Source organism: Elephas maximus, chromosome 12 (assembly GCF_024166365.1).
Source record: "Elephas maximus indicus isolate mEleMax1 chromosome 12, mEleMax1 primary haplotype, whole genome shotgun sequence".
Taxonomy (NCBI): Eukaryota; Metazoa; Chordata; class Mammalia; order Proboscidea; family Elephantidae; genus Elephas; species Elephas maximus.
Genome location: NC_064830.1, coordinates 57,521,418 through 57,540,360, shown reverse-complemented (window position 1 = coordinate 57,540,360; position 18,943 = coordinate 57,521,418). Strand labels below are relative to the sequence as shown.

Genomic DNA, 18,943 nt, shown 5'->3' with positions numbered 1-18,943 from the left:
CTGACTTGATTTGTAAACTTTCACTTAAAGCACAATAAAAATAAAAAAAAGAAAGTCATATGAGAGGCACGGTTAGAATCCCATTCACAGATGTAAAAACTGACATTGAGAGTAGATAAATGATATGCTGACGGTTTCATGGCTGTCAAATCGATTTTCTAGTTCCATTTGACTATATTCTGTTCCTTAGCGTTTGTACAGCATAGAAGGAAACCCTGGTGGTGTAGTGGTTAAGTGCTACAGCTGCTAACCAAAGGGTGGACAATTCGAATCTGCCAGGCGCTCCTTGGAAACTCTATGGGACAGTTCTACTCTGTCCTATAGGGTCGCTATGAGTCGGAATCGACTCGACGGCACTGGGGTTTTAAGCAACATAGAAATTGAAGCCTTGGGGTCTGGAGTAAAATCGGGGTTCGAAACTGGTTTCACCCCTTGGGACATCCGACGCCTTAGTCTCTCCGAACGCTGAGCGCGCGGTCTAACTCTTGGCAGCACTCCTTGCTTGCAGACGCCGGGATCCCCGCCCCGCCTTTCCCGTCAGGGGAACTACATTTCCCGGAAGAGTCCGCGCGTCCTTGACGTACTTCCTACCGGCGTTCCTCGCGGCGGGAAAGAGTCTTGCGGGTTCGAGGCTGACACTACTGCCTTTAGTTGTCTCTCGTGTCGCCGCTCTGAGGAGCTGCGGGGTCGTCTCCGCTGCCCACGCCGGCCACCATGTCCGCCCAGGCGCAGATGCGAGCCCTGTTGGACCAGCTTATGGGCACGGCCCGGGACGGTGAGTCGGAGCGGCCGACTCTACGAGGGGCCTGGTGTGGGTGCGAGGCGAGGCTGCCGGGCCGCTTGAGGCGGGGCCCGCAGAGCGTCTGCGGCTGCGCCGCTCCCCTCCCCCGCTTGCGGACCGCAGGCGCTGGGTCTTTTGTCTGAGCTCTCTTGCCTAGGAGACGGCCGCGGCCGGGTTTCTTCCCGGGCTGGGCTTCTCCCTCTCAGCCCGCCCTGTCAGCGGGGCTCCAGCCTTCTTCCGACCTACTATCCTGCGATTTCTTTTCGGCCGGCGCCGCGGCTCCTCCGCGAACCGGAGGAGTCGGCGAAGGGCTGGAGCCAGCACGGGCCCCGGGTCGCCGGCAGCCAGCTGGCGGAGTTTCTCCGCGGCTTCTCGGAGAAGAAGTTACACCCGAGGGAACCGGATGGGCCTCGGAACCCTGGACCGTTCTTATTTTGTACCATTGCAAGGGGAGCCGTAAATCGACCTTTTTTCACGTGGGTTCCTGCCGAATACTTTCTAGCCCCCATTCCCCCAGCCACACAGGAGAGGCTCTCAGTTTAGCCAGCGTTTGGCAGTTGTTAGGTAGGTTGTACTGTAGGGAGGAGTGCAAGGTCATGACGGTTGTCTCAGGAGAAAGTGGTTGCATCTTTGCGAAGCCATGTGCCTGCTGTGGTTTGTGTTTTCTTTTTCTACTGAAGTAATGAAGTTATAAATTCACACTGGCTCATTTGCAGGGCTGTGGAGATTCTTTGCACTTTATTTCATAGGTGAATAAGTGCTTTTTAGCTTTCTTTGTATATTGAGTTGCTTTTGAATTGCTTCCCATATTTTTATTTCATACAAACTGAACAATTGTGGCCCCTCTATTTTATTTATAAAGGTTCAGTGTATCTTTGCCTGCCTACATCAATCTGCAAGGGAGTTGCAGAAAAGCCTCATGTTCATCGAGCCGTGAGTCACAACCAATTTCTAAGCTGTTATAACGAAAAAGTGTTTGCCTTTTTTCACGAGTAACTATAAAAGTGTAGTTTAGAAAGAGAACATTTTCAGTAAAAAAGACACAACATTAATCCTGGATGCTTGCAAATCCTAAAATATTTTCCTCCTTTAGTATTACACAGTTCTGTGTCATATACACAGGCTAGGTTTAAACTTTGTCACAACCACTTTGCCTTTACTTTTATGTATCATTACCCTGACTTCCTTACTGCAGGTGTGGGCAAGAAAACTTTCCCTTTAAAACTTTTCAACAGCGGGCATAAAATTCTGCAGCTGAGGTCTTGAAGAATGCAGATGGGTACAGTATGTGTTGGAGCTCACAGTGTGTATTGACTAACCTAGTTTCTTTCTGCCTTTTTATTTTTTTGTATTGTGTTGATAAAAGTGACTCCTAGGTGCCAATCTCTTTTTTAAGGGTGGGGGCAAGGTGGTGATAGGAAGGGCAGGAATAGGTTATTTAACAGGCGGAGTCTGGAAGCCTTCTTCTTCATGTAATTTTGGGCAGAACACTGCCTATGCAATTGTCCATTAACAGAAGTTTAGATTAATAAATAGCTTTTGTTGGTAGAAAACACCAGCTGTAAGTCATATGTGGTGATTCATGGCCCTCTGATTAGCAAGGATTTTGGTATCACATTCCCCACACGTGTGTGTGGGACTAATGGCCTTTTAGAGCTTGTCAGCCTTTTACTTCTGACTCCTTGACTTCCTGTTCACAATGATGGAGTCAGATCTCATTAAATCTATTTCTTCATGATACACTCAGCATCAACAAACATATGTATTCTGTTCTACTTGTAAATATTTTCAGATCAGTTTGTCAGTGTATATCAGGGGAAAACAAGAAATTATAGTCTGCAAATCCAGGTGAATTGTTGTACCAGATACCCTTTTGTGGTTAATGTGGTAATATTGTCTTATTTAAAACCACACATGAATTTCAGGAGACGAAACCAGACAGAGGGTCAAGTTTACAGATGACCGTGTCTGCAAGAGTCACCTTCTGGACTGCTGCCCCCATGACATCCTGGCTGGGACGGTAGGTGCATTCTGGGGGACCTCAGGGAATGCTCAGACTGGCATGAGCTGCTGTGTAGCCAGTGAAGGTTTTTCAGGCTGAATTGTGTTTCCTTCGACAGGCAGAAATAACTTCCCTTCAAATTATAGATTATGTTAGTTTGATGGGATTTTATGTTATACAACATAATTTTATAAAATTTTCTCTAAAGCTATCAGGAGATTTTTGTTAAAGCCATTTTTATTGGGGTAGCAACAACTAAGTATTGCAAATAGTCTCATCCTTAGCAAGCAGTTTGCTTCAGGTCAGCCTGTAATCCTTTGAAGATTCTGGGTTGGTTTGTTTTCAAGTTAAATGTATGCTAGGCTTTTCATCTAGCAAGGTACTTTTTACTTTTCCCCCAGGTTTTCAAATTTTTTAAAAATCAGTTGGGGTTGACATTGATTTTGTAGTTTTATGTTATGTCATCCTTTCAAGAAACCGTAAAATGAATAGACAGTTTTTATAGTCCATGAGGCAGATGTGAAATCTTAAAATGGTGGTGTTTGGTCTTTGTAAGGCTCCTTTTCTATCAGTGGTTGAATCACAGTAAATAATCTTCCACTTTTTGGTTTTCTTACATTCTACCAAATTTTGAATAAGTGCACATTCATGAGTAGGGTTAGGGCAAAGAGGGATAGAAGTAATAAGTAATAAGGAGTCTTTAGTGCCTTTTCCTCTCTTTGTCACCCTATGGGGCAGTTCCCCCTGTCCTATAGGGCCACTATAAGTTGGAATCAACTTGACAGCAGTGGGTTTTTTTGGTTTTTTAGCGCCTTTTCCTGTCAGCAGAAACCCTGGTGGTGTAGTGGTTAAGTGCTATGGCTGCTAACCGAAAGGTCAGCAGTTCAGATCTTCTAGGCGCTCCTTGGAAACTCTATGGGGCAGTCCTACTGTGTCCTAGAGGGTCGCCGTGAGTTGGAATCGACTTGACGGCAGTGGGTTTGGTTTTGGTTTTTCCTGTCAGCAATATTAGACCGCCAGAGGGTGTGATATAAAAGGGCTGACACCCTGGATTTAACAGCCACTTGGAATATTTTTTTTTTTGGAATATTTTGGGAAGGTTTAATGAGTGTGGCATTTCAGCTTTGCTTGGTGTAAGGCTTCTAGAGGGCTGGATGTGACCTCCCTGCAGACTTGGCAAGCTGAAATGGTATATGCAAAAGAAGGTGACTGGATCCCAAGCTTGTCCTTAGCTGCTTTAGCAGAGGTGCTTTTGAGAGGTTTCAGGCAAAGGAAGACAGCAGAGAATTTGCTTCATATATGATTTTCTAATGTCAACGTCTTCTTGATAGTTGAAGTTTTTAGAATGGATATTGATTTGCACTTGGATTTTTTGTACTTAAGGCTTAGCGCGCGCTTCTGGCAGTGGTTTTTTTCTTTCAACAAAAGGGCCTTCGTTAATTTTTAAGCATTTCTTTCTGGCAGCTATTACTTATTCTTCAGCTATAGCATTTAGTTTCATTTGTGGAAACTATATTTTAAAGAACCCCTCCCCCCTAAAAAAAAAACCCCAAAAAACCCAAACTCATTGCCATTGAGTCAATTCTGACTCATAACAACTCTGTAGTACAGAGTAGAGCTGCCCCATAGGGCTTCCAAAGAGCAGCTGGTGGATTTGAACTGCTGACCTTTTGGTTAGCAGCTGTAGCTCTTAACCACTGCACCACCAGGGCCTGGTTTTAAAAAAACAGTACTTTAATTAGAAAAATGAAGCAACGTTGTCAGGTTTACAGGGATGACAGTTAATGGTTGCGACTTTGGCAGAACCATTGTTGGCCTATGTCTGTATGCGTTCCATAACCAACGTACGTGAGCTGTACTTAATCTGACTTGACTTTAGAATAATGAAGGAGAAAAGAGATTTTAGGTGAAAATGACCTCTGTCCTAGGGAGACCAGTCATCTGCCCAGCCCTGTCCCAGGTGGTGCTGAGGGATGTTTTGTTAATGAGCCTGGGATGGGCTTTCTGTGAGACTGGGGCCCAAGAGTTGGGCACAGTGAGTCTAATTTGACTATAATATTAAGGATTTTCTTACTATGAAGTGTTTGAAATAGATTTTGAACATGATAATAATTTGAGCTTTACAGGAATTCCTAGTTTCAAATCTTTATTGTTTACTAATTATATAGATATGTACTTTTGCCTGAGGGCTTGGACTTTGGGTGTGTCTCCTGGTTGGAATGTTGGGCTTTGTTACAATTTACTGATTTGATACCATGATCCTCAGCATACAGACTTTTTCCTTATTGTTGTTTCAGATAGCCAAAATGCCTACTTTTGGTACACATGTGGTTAGAACAAATACTGGTACACCAAACTAATCTTAACCGACAACACAGGTCATTTTGTGTGTGTATGTGTGTGTGTTTTGATTTTATTGTGGTAAAATATTTAAACCAATTTTAAGTGTACAATTCAGTGACATTAATTATATTCACCGTGTTGTGAAACCATCACCACTATCCATTTCTGAATGTTTTTCATCACCCCAGACAGAAGCATAACGATTGTGAGGATCGAGCAGGAACGGACAGTGTTTCATTCTGTTGTACACAGGGTTGTTGTGAGTCGGAACCAACTCAAGGACACGTAGCAACAAACAAACTCAGCACCGTTTAACCAATAATTTCCCATTTCCTACTCACTTTTTTTTACTCACTTTAGCCCCTGGAAACCACCAACAAACGTCTCTGTATTCGCATATTTTAGATATTTCCTGTGTCTGACTGATTTCACACAGAATAATGTATTCAAGGTTCGTCCACATTGTAGCATGTATCAGAATTCATTTCTCTTTATGGCAGAGTAATATTCCATTGTGTGGATGGACACTTTGGTTGTTTCCACCCAGATTACACTTTCTCCTCACTTAAGGCAGTCTTGTTATCTGACATTTCACATCTACGACAACGGTAAAAAAACCACTCTCCGACTATTTTGCGCATTAACAATGTACACCTGGCAATAACCCTTTCATGACCAGTGGGACATACAGTGCCCACCTGCATTTTCTGCCTCTTAGGTCCAGAGGGACATATGCGTCCCACATAATAGTCTGTGATGTGATGTGGTTGTTCTCCATTTTCACATAGCAACCTAGTCTTTGGAACCTAACCATGTCGATAAGTGAGAAGTAGGTGTATTCAGTAAAGGAGCCTTTTGTTTCTCAAATGGGACAACTGAGTTGTCCAGTGATACGTCGAGTTTTTGATAGAGCGGGAGAATGTTCCGAGGGTTAATGTGGCTCTGAATCCACCTGCTCTGCCTTATTCCCTCCTTATACAAGGAACCACACAAAGCCAAGCTTTGTATGGCATCGTAATTGCCAAACCCTGATCTCTGTCCGCTCTTTCTTTTTCTTTTCTCTGCAGCTTGGGTATTGAGCATCTTTGGTAGTCAAGATTGCAAGAAGAGGAATGCCTAGCAATGCTTTGATGTCATCTATACTCTTTTCTCTGGTCTTTGTTTCCCCCACTCCGTGCTCTATTTAGGGAATGCTTAGGCTTTTCTTCTGGGACTGATGTAAAAATAAAACTGGCAAAACCAAGTTAGTTAATCTGGTTTTCATTATTACAGTGCAGTTAATCTCTGGGTCTAAAAGAAATACAGGCTCTCTCTACACTGTTAAATGTGCCAGTTTCAAGTTATTTTATAATCATGGGGTAAAACAGAAATAAAGCGGCTCAGATGTATTCTTGTTTCTCGATTTTCTTATTGTTTTAAGAATTTGAAAAAGTATCATTTATTTTGGTGGCAGATGAAATTCCAAGTCATGTTATGTGCTTTCAATGGTGGGTAGGTGTTCATGAGCAAATTTTTTGTTTATTTTCCACAGCGCATGGATTTAGGAGAATGTACCAAAATCCACGACTTGGCCCTCCGAGCAGATTATGAGATTGCAAGTAAAGAAAGAGACCTGTTTTTTGAGTTGGATGTAAGTTTATTTTGCATTGTTTCATCCCTACCGTGAAGAGCTATGTGTCAAACAAGAATAATGTGACATACATAAGTTATGAAGCAAAACAATAAAATAGACACTCGTGATCTGCCACTCTAGCCAGGAACTGGAGCACCGCGATTTGTATCTATCTGTTTGTGTCCACCACCCCATCACTATCCTGAATTTTGTATCTTATGTTACCTTCAAAATATTTTGTTACATAATTATGATTTCTTGAACAGTGTTTTTTCTTCCATGTAGTTTTAACAGCTTGTTTTTGAACATTCACTACTGTGTTTCTAATATTTATCACATTCTAGGATATAGTTTGTTTTTACTGCTGCGTGAATATTCCGCAAACAGTTGATTCTTGTATTAGTGGGCATTTGGATTGATTCTAGCTTTTTGCTGTTATGAACAGTATTATGAATATTCTTGGATATTTTCTTGGTGTAGATGTACTGAAGTTTGTTTAGGGTGGATTCCTGGGAGAGGAGTTACCGGCTTGAAGGGATGCAAATGTTTATTCTTGCAAGGTAGTGCTGTAGTATTTTTCTTTTTTCTATATTGTTTTTAAAGTGACTGTCAGTTTACATTCCCAAGAAGAGTGTGTACATATCTTCATCGATACTTGGTATTATCAGACTAATTAATTTTTACAACTTAGTGGTTTTAATGGAGCCCTGGTGGTGCAGTGATTAAGTGATTCGGCTGGTAATCGAAAGGTTGGTAGTTCGAATCCATCAGCTATTCCTTGGAAACCCTATGGGACAGCTCTGCTCTGTCCTCCAGGGTCATTATGGGTTGGAATCAACTCAACAGCACCAGGTTTTGGGTTTGTTTTTTTTTTTAGTGGTTTTAAAATGGCATTTCATTGTGGCCTTAATTTATATTGCCTAGTGTTTGGTTGTGATATTTTACATGTATTAGTAAATCCATTTAGAGTAGTATTTCTCAGCCCTTTTTTTCATCATTGTCTCCCAAAGGAGCCTTTTTAGACCTCTTCCCTCAACTGGCCCCTCCTGCCGTGAAATTACAATATCACAGATGTACCGCTTATCAGTTTAAATACTGTGATCCTTTGGAGGACCACAAGGCATCATAATAGCTAAGATTTTTCTCACCCTGGCCCATTGAAACTGCATGATTTATATTCACTCCATTTTAGTCCTTTCATTTCCCTAGTCCTCCATCACTGGTTATGACCAGAGTTCAGTGCTGGGACTGATCATGGGTGAGGGAGCCAGAGGAACTCAAAGCCCAAGGAATGGTGTTTCTTTCTCCCCAAAGGAAATTTTAGAGGATATGATAGCTGGAGCACGTCTTATTTAAACCAGAAGTCTTAAAAAGCGGTAAAAATTAATAATTCTTTTTCAAGTACATTCTTTAACAGCACATTGTACACTCGGTGTTGAATTAATTAAAGATGGGGCTTTAAAATAGAAGATTTCTACGTTGTAAGTTTTAATTCTTCGTTAACCTGACAATGTGTGTGTAAAGGGGCTGTTACATTAGGACATCAGGTTTCAGAAATTCATAGGTATACAGATAGAGGTTGAAATCTCAGTTTTGGTAATGTAGCTGTTTGGATCACAAATATCAACATTTTTACTAAACCAGAATGTCAACGCACTTTTAAAATGGCCTGATTAATGCTAGGAAAGGTCTGTCGTTGTGTGGTGCCAATAGTTAACACATTCAGCTGCTAACCGAAAGGTTGGTGGTTCAGGTCTGCCCAGAGGCATCTCAGAAGAAAGGTGTCTGGCAGTCTGCATTCGAGAAGTCAGCCACTGAAAACTCTAGGGAGCACAGTTCTCTGAAACGTGGGATCACCGTGAGTTGGAATAGACTCAACAGCAACTGGTCCGGTATGGTTGAGAAGGAATAGATTAATGGGAGAATTGAGACTACATTTTTGACCTACAGATGGCTGGTATTGAAATGTTTGATGTCCAGTGCTGTGACAGTACGGGCACGTCCTTGTCCCTGGGCACAAGGTCTGCAGAAGGGTGGCTTGTCAGGGCACTGCAGTGTTTGAGTGTGTGTGCTGTTCCAGAATTCCACTATTGAAAGTATCTTAGGGATGTACTCAAATGAGCATAAAGAAGAAAAAGATGTCTGTTGCAACTTTTTTTTTTTTTAAAGGGACTGTTTATATAAATTGTGGTCCTGCCATCCAGTGGAACGGTGCTTTCACCAGCTACCTATGAGTGTTAGGGAGGGAGAGGTAAACTTTTTTTCTGTTTTAATCTGTATATGATTCACATACTATAATACCATAAAGTTCGCCCTACCTTTTAATTTTTTAAATACCTATCAGTTTTTATAAAATTTATTTTTTTTATCAGTAGCGTTTTGATACATATGGATTATTTTATAATGAAAGTGATCTGATTTTAAAATCCCAAGATAAAATAGTCTTTTATTTCCTTAGTTATACAGAAATAAACTCAGAAGGAAAAATAAAATCTCTCCTCAAATTATAAGTTAGACAGTTGAAATATGTTAAGTTAATTTGATGGAAGATTGAGCTTTAAAATTTTCTAGCTAGGTAGTATGTGTCCACTGTTAAAAATTCTAGTGCTTGCCTCCCTCTTCCATGTGACCGTAATCCCACTCCTCGCACAGGAGGCCCCTGTTTTAAAGAGAAAGTTCTGGAGCCACTGCTCTGTCCCATGTTTTTTGTACAAGTGAGGCTGACAGTGCTGTTTTCAGTTCTTCTAGCTGTCATATTTATCAGAAAGGCTGGTGTGGATTTTTCTTGTCAAAATTCCAAATTAAATAAATGTCCAAGTTTTGATGTTCTCTGTCAGGATGAGTAGAAGCAGCCCTTGTGGCATCACAGAGCAGGGTGCAGGTCATTGGGCGCTTGGGCTCTTCTCATTTAGGTTGTAGGGTGGAGGCTGATGATTCCAGAGTGTGACAATCATTTTGTTTTAGTACTGAAACATTTTTAATCAAATATATTAAATACAATTTGAATTACATTTTAAACCAAGTTTTCTTATACAAAGAGTATGTTTTATTTTTTATTTATCATGATTTAAGTGAAAGTTTACAAGTTGAGTCAGTCTCTCATACAAAACCTTATACACACCTTGCTTGCTATATCCCTAGCTGCTCTCCCCCTAATGTGACAGCATACTCCTCCTCTCTACCCTGTATTCCCTGTATCCATTCAACTAGCTCCTATCCCCCTCTGCCTTCTCATCTCACCTCCAGATAGGAGCTGCGCACATGAGTCTCATGTGTCCACTTGATCCAAGAAGCTCACTCCTCACCAGTATCATTTTCTGTGACAAAAAGTACTTTTTTAGAGCAGATTATTATAGCTGGATCAACATGAAGATCTTGCATATTAGATGGTACTGCTGATTACTCCTGTTTCTTTTGTTTGGTCTCTTAGAAAAGTTCTTTTCTAAACCTCAAGTTTTTGGTTTATTTGTTAGTTCATAAGTTAGTTTGAAGAGAGATTCCTTACAGAAAAGGCTTTAGAGTTAAAATCTATTATATTATTCCTTTTTTTTTTAATGTCTTAAGGTTGTGGTTTTTTTTTTTTAATTTTGTGCTTTAAGTGAAAGTTTACAAATCAAGTCAGTCTCTCACACAAAAACTTATATACACCTTGCTACCTACTCCCAGTTCCGCTCCCCATAATGAGACAGCCCATTCCCTCCCTCTACTCTCTCTTTTCGTGTCCATTCCACCAGCTTCTAACCCCCTATACCCTCTTAAATCTCCCCTCCAGACAGGAGATGCTAACATAGTCTCCAGTGTCCACCTGATCGAAGAAGCTCACTCCTCACCAGCATCCCTCTCCTTCCCATTGTCCAGTCTAGTCCCTGTCTGAAGAGTTGGCTTTGGGAATGGTTCGTGCCCTGGGCCAACAGAAGGTCTGGGGCCCATGACCACCGGGGTCCTTCTAGTCTCAGTCAGACCGTTAAGTCTGGTCTTTTTACGAGAATTTGGGGTCTGCATCCCACTCCTCTCTTCCTTCATGGGTTCTCTGTTGTGTTCCCTGTCAGGGAAGTCATCAGTTGTAGCCAGGCACCATCTAGTTCTTCTGGTCTCAGGCTAATGTAGTCTGTGGTTTATGTGGCCCTTTCTGTCTCTTGGGCTCATAATTACCTTGTGTCCTTGATGTTCTTCATTCTCCTTTGATCCAGGTGGGTTGAGACCAATTGATACATCTTAGATAGCTGCTCTTAATGTTTAAGATCCACCGTTCTTCAACGTGGGATGCAGAATGTTTTCTTAATAGATTTTATTATGCCAATTGACTGAAACCATGATCCCCAAACCCCTGCCCCTGCTACACTGGCCTTCGAAGCATTCAGTTTATTCAGGAAACTTCTTTGCTTTTGGTTTAGTCCGGTTGTGCTGACCTCTCCTGTATTGTGTGTTGTCTGTCTTGTCACCTAAAATAGTTCTTATCTACTGTCTAATTAGTAAGTACCCCTCTCCCACCTCCCTCCCTCCCCCCTCTCGTAACCATCAAAGAATATTTTCTTTTCTGTTTAAACTATTTCTCGAATTCTTATAATAGTGGTCTTATACAATATTTTTCCTTTTGCATCTGACTAATTTCACTCAGCATAATGCCTTGCAGGTTCCTCCATGTTATGAAACGTTTCACAGGTTCATCATTGTTCTTTATCGATGAGTAGTATTCCATTGTGTGAATATACCATAATTAATTTATCCATTCATCCACTGAAGGGCACCTTGGTTGCTTCTACCTTTTTGCTGTTGTAAACAGTGCAGCAGCAAACATGGGTGTGCTTGTATCTGTTCATGTAAAGGCTTTTATTTCTCTAGGATACGTTGCAAGGAGTGGGACTGCTGGATCATGTGGTAGTTCTATTTCTAGCTTTGAAGGAAGCGTCAAATTGATTTCCAAGATGGTTGTACCATCTGACATTCCCACCAGCAGTGTATAAGTGTTCCAGTCTCTCTACAACCTTTCGAACATCTGTTATTTTGTGTTTTTTGGATTAGTGCCAGCCTTGTTGGAGTGAGATGGGATCTCATTATAATTTTTCATTTGCATATCTCTAATGGCTAATGATAGTGAGCATTTCCTCGTGTATCTGTTAGCTACTTGAATGTCTTTTTTAGTGAAGTGTCTGTTCATATCTTTTGCCTGTTTTTTAATTGGGTTATTTGTCTTTTTGTAGTTGAGTTTTTGCAGTATCATGTAGATTTTAGAGCTCAGGTGCTGATTGGAAATGTCATAACTAAAAACTTTTTCCCAGTCTGTAGATACACATTATTTCTTAATTAGCTGCTGAACTCATAGCATAAATGACATTTGACTTTCAGTAGATTTTTTGTTATGACTTTAAGTTCTCATCAGCTCTTTTATAAATTTGCAAAAATTTCAGACTTTGAGTCACCTCTGAATACTTTTTAAGACATTGTCTCATGGGAACACTTGCCTAAGTATGAGAAGACTTGGGATGTTTAGTGCATCGTTTTTGTACGGTATATGTTTATTGGAGCGGGTTAGTGTGGCTGTGTTAAATCCACACAGTGAAACACCACCCAGTTGTAGATGATAGAAAATCTGTGTGCATTGGTGTGAAAAGAACCAAAATATATGAGGGGGGGAGCAACTTGCAAAACTTTCCAGCTTGGTTGGGGCAAAATTGGGTGCATATATGCATTTTTGGAGCCTTGGTGCAGTGGTTAAGAGCTCAGCTGCTAACCACAAGGTTGGCAGTTTGAATCTACCGGCTGTTCTTTGGAAGCCCTGTGGGACAGTTCTACTCTGTCTTACAGGGTTGCTGTGAGTCAGAATCAACTTGAAGGCAACAGTTTTGGTTTGGATTGGTTTAACACCATTTTAAAAGACATATATCAGACTCTAGAATGATTATCCTGGGGGAGGATTATATTTTATGTATCATATAAAGTTATTATGTCCAGACAGATTGCTAATACTATAGGCAAAAATGAAAATTTTAAAGTACTTCTACCCTGTGATCTCTACAAATCTTTATCCTAAGGATATAATTGGAAATATAGGCAAAGATTTATGCAGAAAGATGTTGATGGCAGGATTGTTCGTAAGATTGAACAATTGGATATAACAAAAGTGGGCGGCAATGGAGAAATGAGTCGGATATGATGCATCCTTATGGCAGACTTTGCCTTAATGTGGTGAAAACTACTTAATGACTTAGAATTGCTTATGATATCTGAGCAAAACAGATACATGGTTGTATATCCTGAAGATTTTGATTCTGTTTAGATTTTTTGTATGCTGTCAGTGAACATATATTGCTTTTATGTTTTAAATGATCACATGACTCCTGGCTCTAAAAACACAGAAGCGTTGGTTACAGTGGAAAACATCTAAAGCCCTTCTTCCCTGGGCCTTTGCTGCTTCCCAGAGGTAGCCCCTTACATGTTACTTTAAAATGGAAAGAAGCATACAGTTTAATTATTAAATACCATGTTCTGACCTTTCTAAAAAAAGCTTTATTTCATAGGGGCAGATTTGCAGAGGCTGTGGGATTGGTTTACTGGGTTAAACGGCTTGGAACCATAGTAGTCTTCAGGGGACAACTTAGTTGGCAAAACATAGTTCACAAAGATAGTGTTCTACATCCTAGTTTGATGAACAGCATCTGGGGTCTTAAAAGCTTGAGGGTGGCCACCTAAGATACAACTATTGGTCTTTACTTGGGTGGAGCAAAAGAGAATGAAGAAAATCAAGGACTCAAAGAAGAAACTAATCCACAGGATTAAGAGCCTATATAAACCACAGCCTCTTCTAACCCGAGAAGAACTAGATGTTGCCCTGCTACCACTACCTGCCATTCTGACCAGGGACACAATAGAAGGTCCCAGATAGAATGGGAGAAAAATGTAGATGAAAACTGAAATTCCTTTAAAAAAAGGCCAGGCCTACTGGACGAATAGAGACTAGAGGAATCCCTGAGACTTGCTCTAAGATATCTTGTGAAGTTGGAATTAAAGATGTTTCTGTAGGTCACCTTTCAGCCACATAATAGAGTGGCTTATAAAATAAACATCAGCTATGAGTAATGTGCTCCCTTAAACAATTAACTATATGACCAGTCAATATTTACTCAGAAGTAAAGATGAGAAGCCTTTGCAAGGAGGCTCTTGCCATCGGGGTGGTGGGAGACTAGCAGGGGAAGGAAAGCTAGATCAATGGAAACAGAACAGACAGAATGGAAATACTGAGAATGCTGAGACTGTAAAAATTGTAATCAATGGCACAGAACAATTTGTACAAAAATTGTTAACGGGAGAACCCAATTTGCTGTGTAAACTTTCACTTAAAACAATAAAATACTATTTAAAAAAAAGTTTTATTTCAGAGCAGTTACTGGAAACCCCTGCTACTGCCAGTCCAGGGTAGGTGCTAGGTCAGCATTCCGAGGCTCTGCTTCATAAGGGAGCTCGAGCACCCTGTTCTCAAAACTTTTCATTAGGCAGAATTTCAAGCATACTAAAAGGAGATGAGCTGTTGTAACGGGTCTCAACCTTAGCAGTGATCAACTCCTCCTCTTCCTGTATTATTTTGAAGCAAACATCATATGTCCTGTTATTTTATCTTTAAATACAGTCGTGCGTTGCTTACTGTCCATGATACGTTCTGTGAAATAGGACATTATGTGATTTGGACATTGTACGAACACTGTATTATATACAGGCAGCCCTCAGGTTATGAATGTCCAACTTAGGTACGACCTATAGTTACCTACCAACTCCCGTAAAGCTTGTTATATTAAAACCTTATGGGAGCCCACTCCTGGTTGTCCTTGTTGCTGCTGGGTGTACTTGGCTTATTGATTTCCACCTCATCACTTCAGAAGGGATTCAAGAGGAAGGGGGTCTCCCACTACCTGATGGTAAGAGCTCTGGAGTGCACAAGATAAGGCATGGCTGCTGTCTCCTGGGGAGGGACCTCATAGGCATGGATTGTAGGATGGAATCTCCACAGCCTGCCTGGGGCTGGTCGGAGGTCATGGAGCAACAGCTGCCTTCTCAAGCTGGGTGAGGCAACTGCATCTGCACAGACTGTGACCAGGAGTTCAGGGGTTCACCTCTCATAGGTCAGGGGCTGTGTTTCGGCCTGTTCCTCCCCTGAACCATCAGCACCCTGGTGGGCCCGGAAGGATTTAACCAGAGCGAATCGTGCTGGAACAGCTGCCTGGGACAGCCTCCACTTGTGCTGTGTCTCTTGCACAGCTTGGGGGGTTGGCATGGGCCTTGGTTAGTGTCGAAGCCCCTCTGGGAATTGAGCCACATGGGGGTGAGTCCAGACAGGCAGGCTGGGGTAGCCAGGCTGAGGAGAGAAGCTGGAGGAGTGATGTTCTTCAAGACATGCTAAGCCCAGAGTCCCGGCCTCTAGATTTTAAGGCCAAGATGAGCCACCTGCTCGGCCCCTCAGGCCCATCCTGATGCAAAGGGGTGTGGGTCATCAGGAAACGCTTGTGTTTCTGTCCTGCCACCGCCCAACCTCATCTTGTCTTCCACCTCTGAATGTCAATATCTGTTGCTGTTGAGTCAGTTCTGATTCATAGCAACCCTATAGGACAGAGTAGAACTGCCCCCATAGGGTTTCCAAGAAGTGGCTGGTGGATTCAAACTGCTGACCTTTTGGTTAGCAGCAGTAGCACTTAACTGCTACGCCACTAGGGATCCCTCTGAATGCCAGTGGGCTCCAGTTCCAACAAGGGGTGGCCAGAGCATGGCCAATGTATGTGACCACTTGGGGCGGGGGTGTGGCCTGCCCTTCTTCCCCTAGGAGGCAGAATTGTCTTTGCCTTTAGGGATGAACTTTTGTGAGCTGCTGATATTCAGAGAGAGAAACCAGTGAGGAGGGAGCAGAGTATGTGCCCGGCCCCACAGCCTGCACCCAGAGTCATGTTCTCTGCCTCACCTGCCTATATCCCATCCATGGTACGGTGCTGCAAGTCTGGGTTTGGGGTCTTTAGAATCATTAGAGGGAAATAAAGAAAAAGGGAGCTGCTTTCCCTTTACAAAAAAGAAACTTTATGGGACCATGGATATAACAAAAGTTGTCCTAACAGACTTTATGTGGCGCATGGGTGTTTCTCAGTGTTGCCATTGGTGTTTGAATTTCTGTGTACCCTGATCTGATACTGCATTTGGTTGTAACAGAATCTGCTTAGCATCTTAAACCAAAAAAAAAAAAACTTAAACCATACAAAAGTGAAAAGAACAATGAAGTCCCCTATCCCCACTCCTAGTTGTCGCTGACTATTGACACCAGGACTGTTTCATCTTCATCCTGCTCGGTCTTTCCCTACTGGGTTATTTTAAAGTAGATTTTATGTATATAATTCCATTTGGTAAATACTTCAAATAGTATGTCTAAAAAATGAGGACTTTATAAAACATGTAATCAGTATTTTTAAAACTTCTTAGCATCACTTAATACTCAATCAGAGTTGAAATTTCCCAGATTATCTTCCCCCCCAAAATTTTTTAGTAATTTGACTCAGGATCCAATATAAGGGCCACACGATCTGTTTGATTTATATGCTTAAGTCTTTTTACTCTTTTTGAAGAAGTTAGTGTTTAAATTTCTTGCATTTTGGATTTTGCTGATTGTACCCTTATGATGTCTTATTAATGTGTTCCACTCTCTCTGAAATTTCCTATAACCTGGGAGTTAGGTCTTGAAGTATGATTTTCATATTCAAGCCCTTCTCTTTGACAAGGCTCTGGACTCCCCCCACCCCAGCCTCCTGCTCTCAGCAGCCCTGAGGAGCATTGCCTACATCAGTGATTTCGTTACAGGCATAGCATCTTTAATAGAATCAATTTTTTAAATATGTAGAACATTCACATGGTTCAAAATTCAAAAGATGGGTGTTGTAAAAAGCCTCCCCCCCTTCAGCTATCTGGTGTTATCTTCAGACGCAGCCTATTATTGTGAGGTTTCTTCTGTTTCCTTGAGTGTTGATGGGGATACCAGACAGGGAAAGTGTGTGTGAGTATTCGCTTTTTTACACAAATGGTAGTCTAATCACATGCTATTCTGCACATACCCTTTTTTGTGTTACCTCTTCGGTATATCTTGAGATTATGCTTGTTGTACGTAAAGTGTTCATATTCTTTCCTGTGGCTGCATGTAAAGTTTACATGACCAGTCTTCCGTTGGTGGTCATGGTGCTGCAGAGAATAATGGTGCACAGCTGCACATGTGTGAGTCTGTGTAAAGAAAGTCCCAGAAGTGGAGCTGTGGAGTCAGAGAGGTCTCAGCATCTGTCATTCTCATAGCAGAAGGGCCAGTTACCAAACTTCCGAGTCAATGCAAGTCAAAGAGGTGTAAAGAAGTGTTGCTTTGTGGGCCTTTGTTCCTTGCCTATACCTTCCCCACCCCCAGAACTCACGTATTTTATTTGGGAGAAGATACCCCTAGAGCTGCACCACGGGCTTCCTCCCTGCCTGACCATACGAGCCCAGGCCCCAGTTTCTTGAGAATGTATTATCCAGAAATTCCCTTAGGAAAGGGCGTGCAATACTTGCTTTTGGGTAGTCAATAAATGAATTTCACTTATCTCAACTGGCAAACAGCAGTACTCGTATTAGTTTAAATTATGAAAAAGTTACAAAGCAGTTCTTTAGTGTTAACACACTGAAAGTGTAAAGGATTTGTTTATCTCTTTAATTCAGCGAAAATTTCAGTGAAAAACCCTTTCCCCGGGTTGTTTTGCTTTGTGGTATTTTATATGACAGGTTTCCAAAATAAGCTGATGTCCAAACTGTCTTTAATGTGTCAGATGAAACCAGTTCTCACTATACCTCACAGGTGTACAGTATATAGTTATAGTCCCCTAAATCACTACCTCCACAAGAGTCCCTGTATGGCCTCGGACAGGTTATTGCCCTGGTGGTGCAATGGTTAAGCACTCAGTTAACCCAGAGGTTCCCGGTTTGAACCCACCAGCTGCTCTGTGGGAGAAAGATGGTGGCAGTCTGCTCCTGTAAAGATTATAGCCTTGGAAACCCTCTGGGGCAGTTCCATTCTGTCCTGTATGGTCACTATGAGTTGGAATGCACTCAACAACAGCGGGGTTTGTGTTTTTGTTTACTCATCTATAATTGGGTTGTCGGGAGGACTAAATGTTAGGTTTTATGGCCGCACCACAGGGTCACTGCATCTGGACTCCACATGTGGTTGTTTGGAAGTTGTTCCTGTTTCTTTGTCTGTGAAATGGAGACAGTAAGACAGTCTGCTCGCTGTTGAGGGTGTTCTGACAGCAAGGGCTCCTCCTCCAGGCTCACTGGTTGCTGGCTGGGGTCACTGTTCCTGGGCAGGCCATCAGGATGACACTCACCAGGAACCAACACCGGATGGCCCTATGTGCAGGGAGATCTGCCTAAAAGGCTGGGGTGGGCTGCACTGTGAGGATGCCTGGCAGCATTTGCATATGAGGTGCTAGTAAAGTGGCAGGTTGTGGTTGGAACCTAATTTTGAACTCATATCTTTTTTGTCATTTAAACCTAGTCTTTAGGGTTTAGCAACCAGTCAGAAATTGAGAAACATGTTGATGGAAGTAGAGGACAGATCTACTGTTTAAAGAATGTGGCAGTTAAATACGTCTCTGTGCTCTTCTTGATCTCTGTATGAAGTTTAGTTTACAGGTTATCAGATATCTGAGTCAGTAGCCAATTTGGCTTCTGCTGAAAATGCAGGTATTTGGTTCGTAAAGAAAGGCTGTAAGGTGTCAGGTGTCCATCCCCCACTTGAGCCCAGTGAGGGCATCCCTGGTCTGTCAGTCTGTCTGTCTGGTGTGATGGTGTTGCTTGGGTCACATGGTGCCTGGGACTCCTTGGGCTGGTCTGTCAGGGTGTCGTCCTGGGGTGAAGGTGGGTGGGCACAGTGGCTGTCAGTAGAGTTGGTGAACTTGTCATCTCTCCAGGAGTACATGCCTGTCTGGGCATGTGAGTTTGTGTGGGCAGACACGTTACTTTCCCAATTCATTGATTTGGACACTGTGAAACGCTCGCTGCAGGTATTTGGGTGACCTATGGGAGAGATGCAGTCCTGAGTTCCACACCTACTGAGGGATGTGTGACTGGGCCTCTTTTTAGTGTCGTGGGGGCTCGGTGGCATCATAGAGCCTCATCCCCTGGCTTAGCTGACTGCCAAATACTCATTTATTTGGAA

General features: G+C 42.2%; 1 protein-coding gene across 4 annotated transcripts in view; it reads left to right on the top strand.

The window, feature by feature from the left end:
- Window positions 1-600: 600 nt before the first annotated feature.
- LUC7L (LUC7 like) overlaps window positions 601-18,943 on the top strand; it is a 29,470-nt gene continuing 11,127 nt past the window's right edge. Inside the window, exons 1-5 of one of the 4 annotated variants that reach the window (XM_049904698.1) lie at window positions 601-775; window positions 1,498-1,530; window positions 1,644-1,714; window positions 2,707-2,801; window positions 6,658-6,756. In XM_049904698.1, coding sequence (XP_049760655.1) covers window positions 6,661-6,756 — 96 coding nt within the window. In that variant the 5' untranslated portion in view covers window positions 601-775; window positions 1,498-1,530; window positions 1,644-1,714; window positions 2,707-2,801; window positions 6,658-6,660. Of the gene's footprint in view, window positions 776-844; window positions 1,258-1,497; window positions 1,531-1,643; window positions 1,715-2,706; window positions 2,802-6,657; window positions 6,757-18,943 lie in introns of those variants that run through there. The other 3 variants (XM_049904699.1, XM_049904697.1, XM_049904696.1) reach the window with 3 other exon arrangements.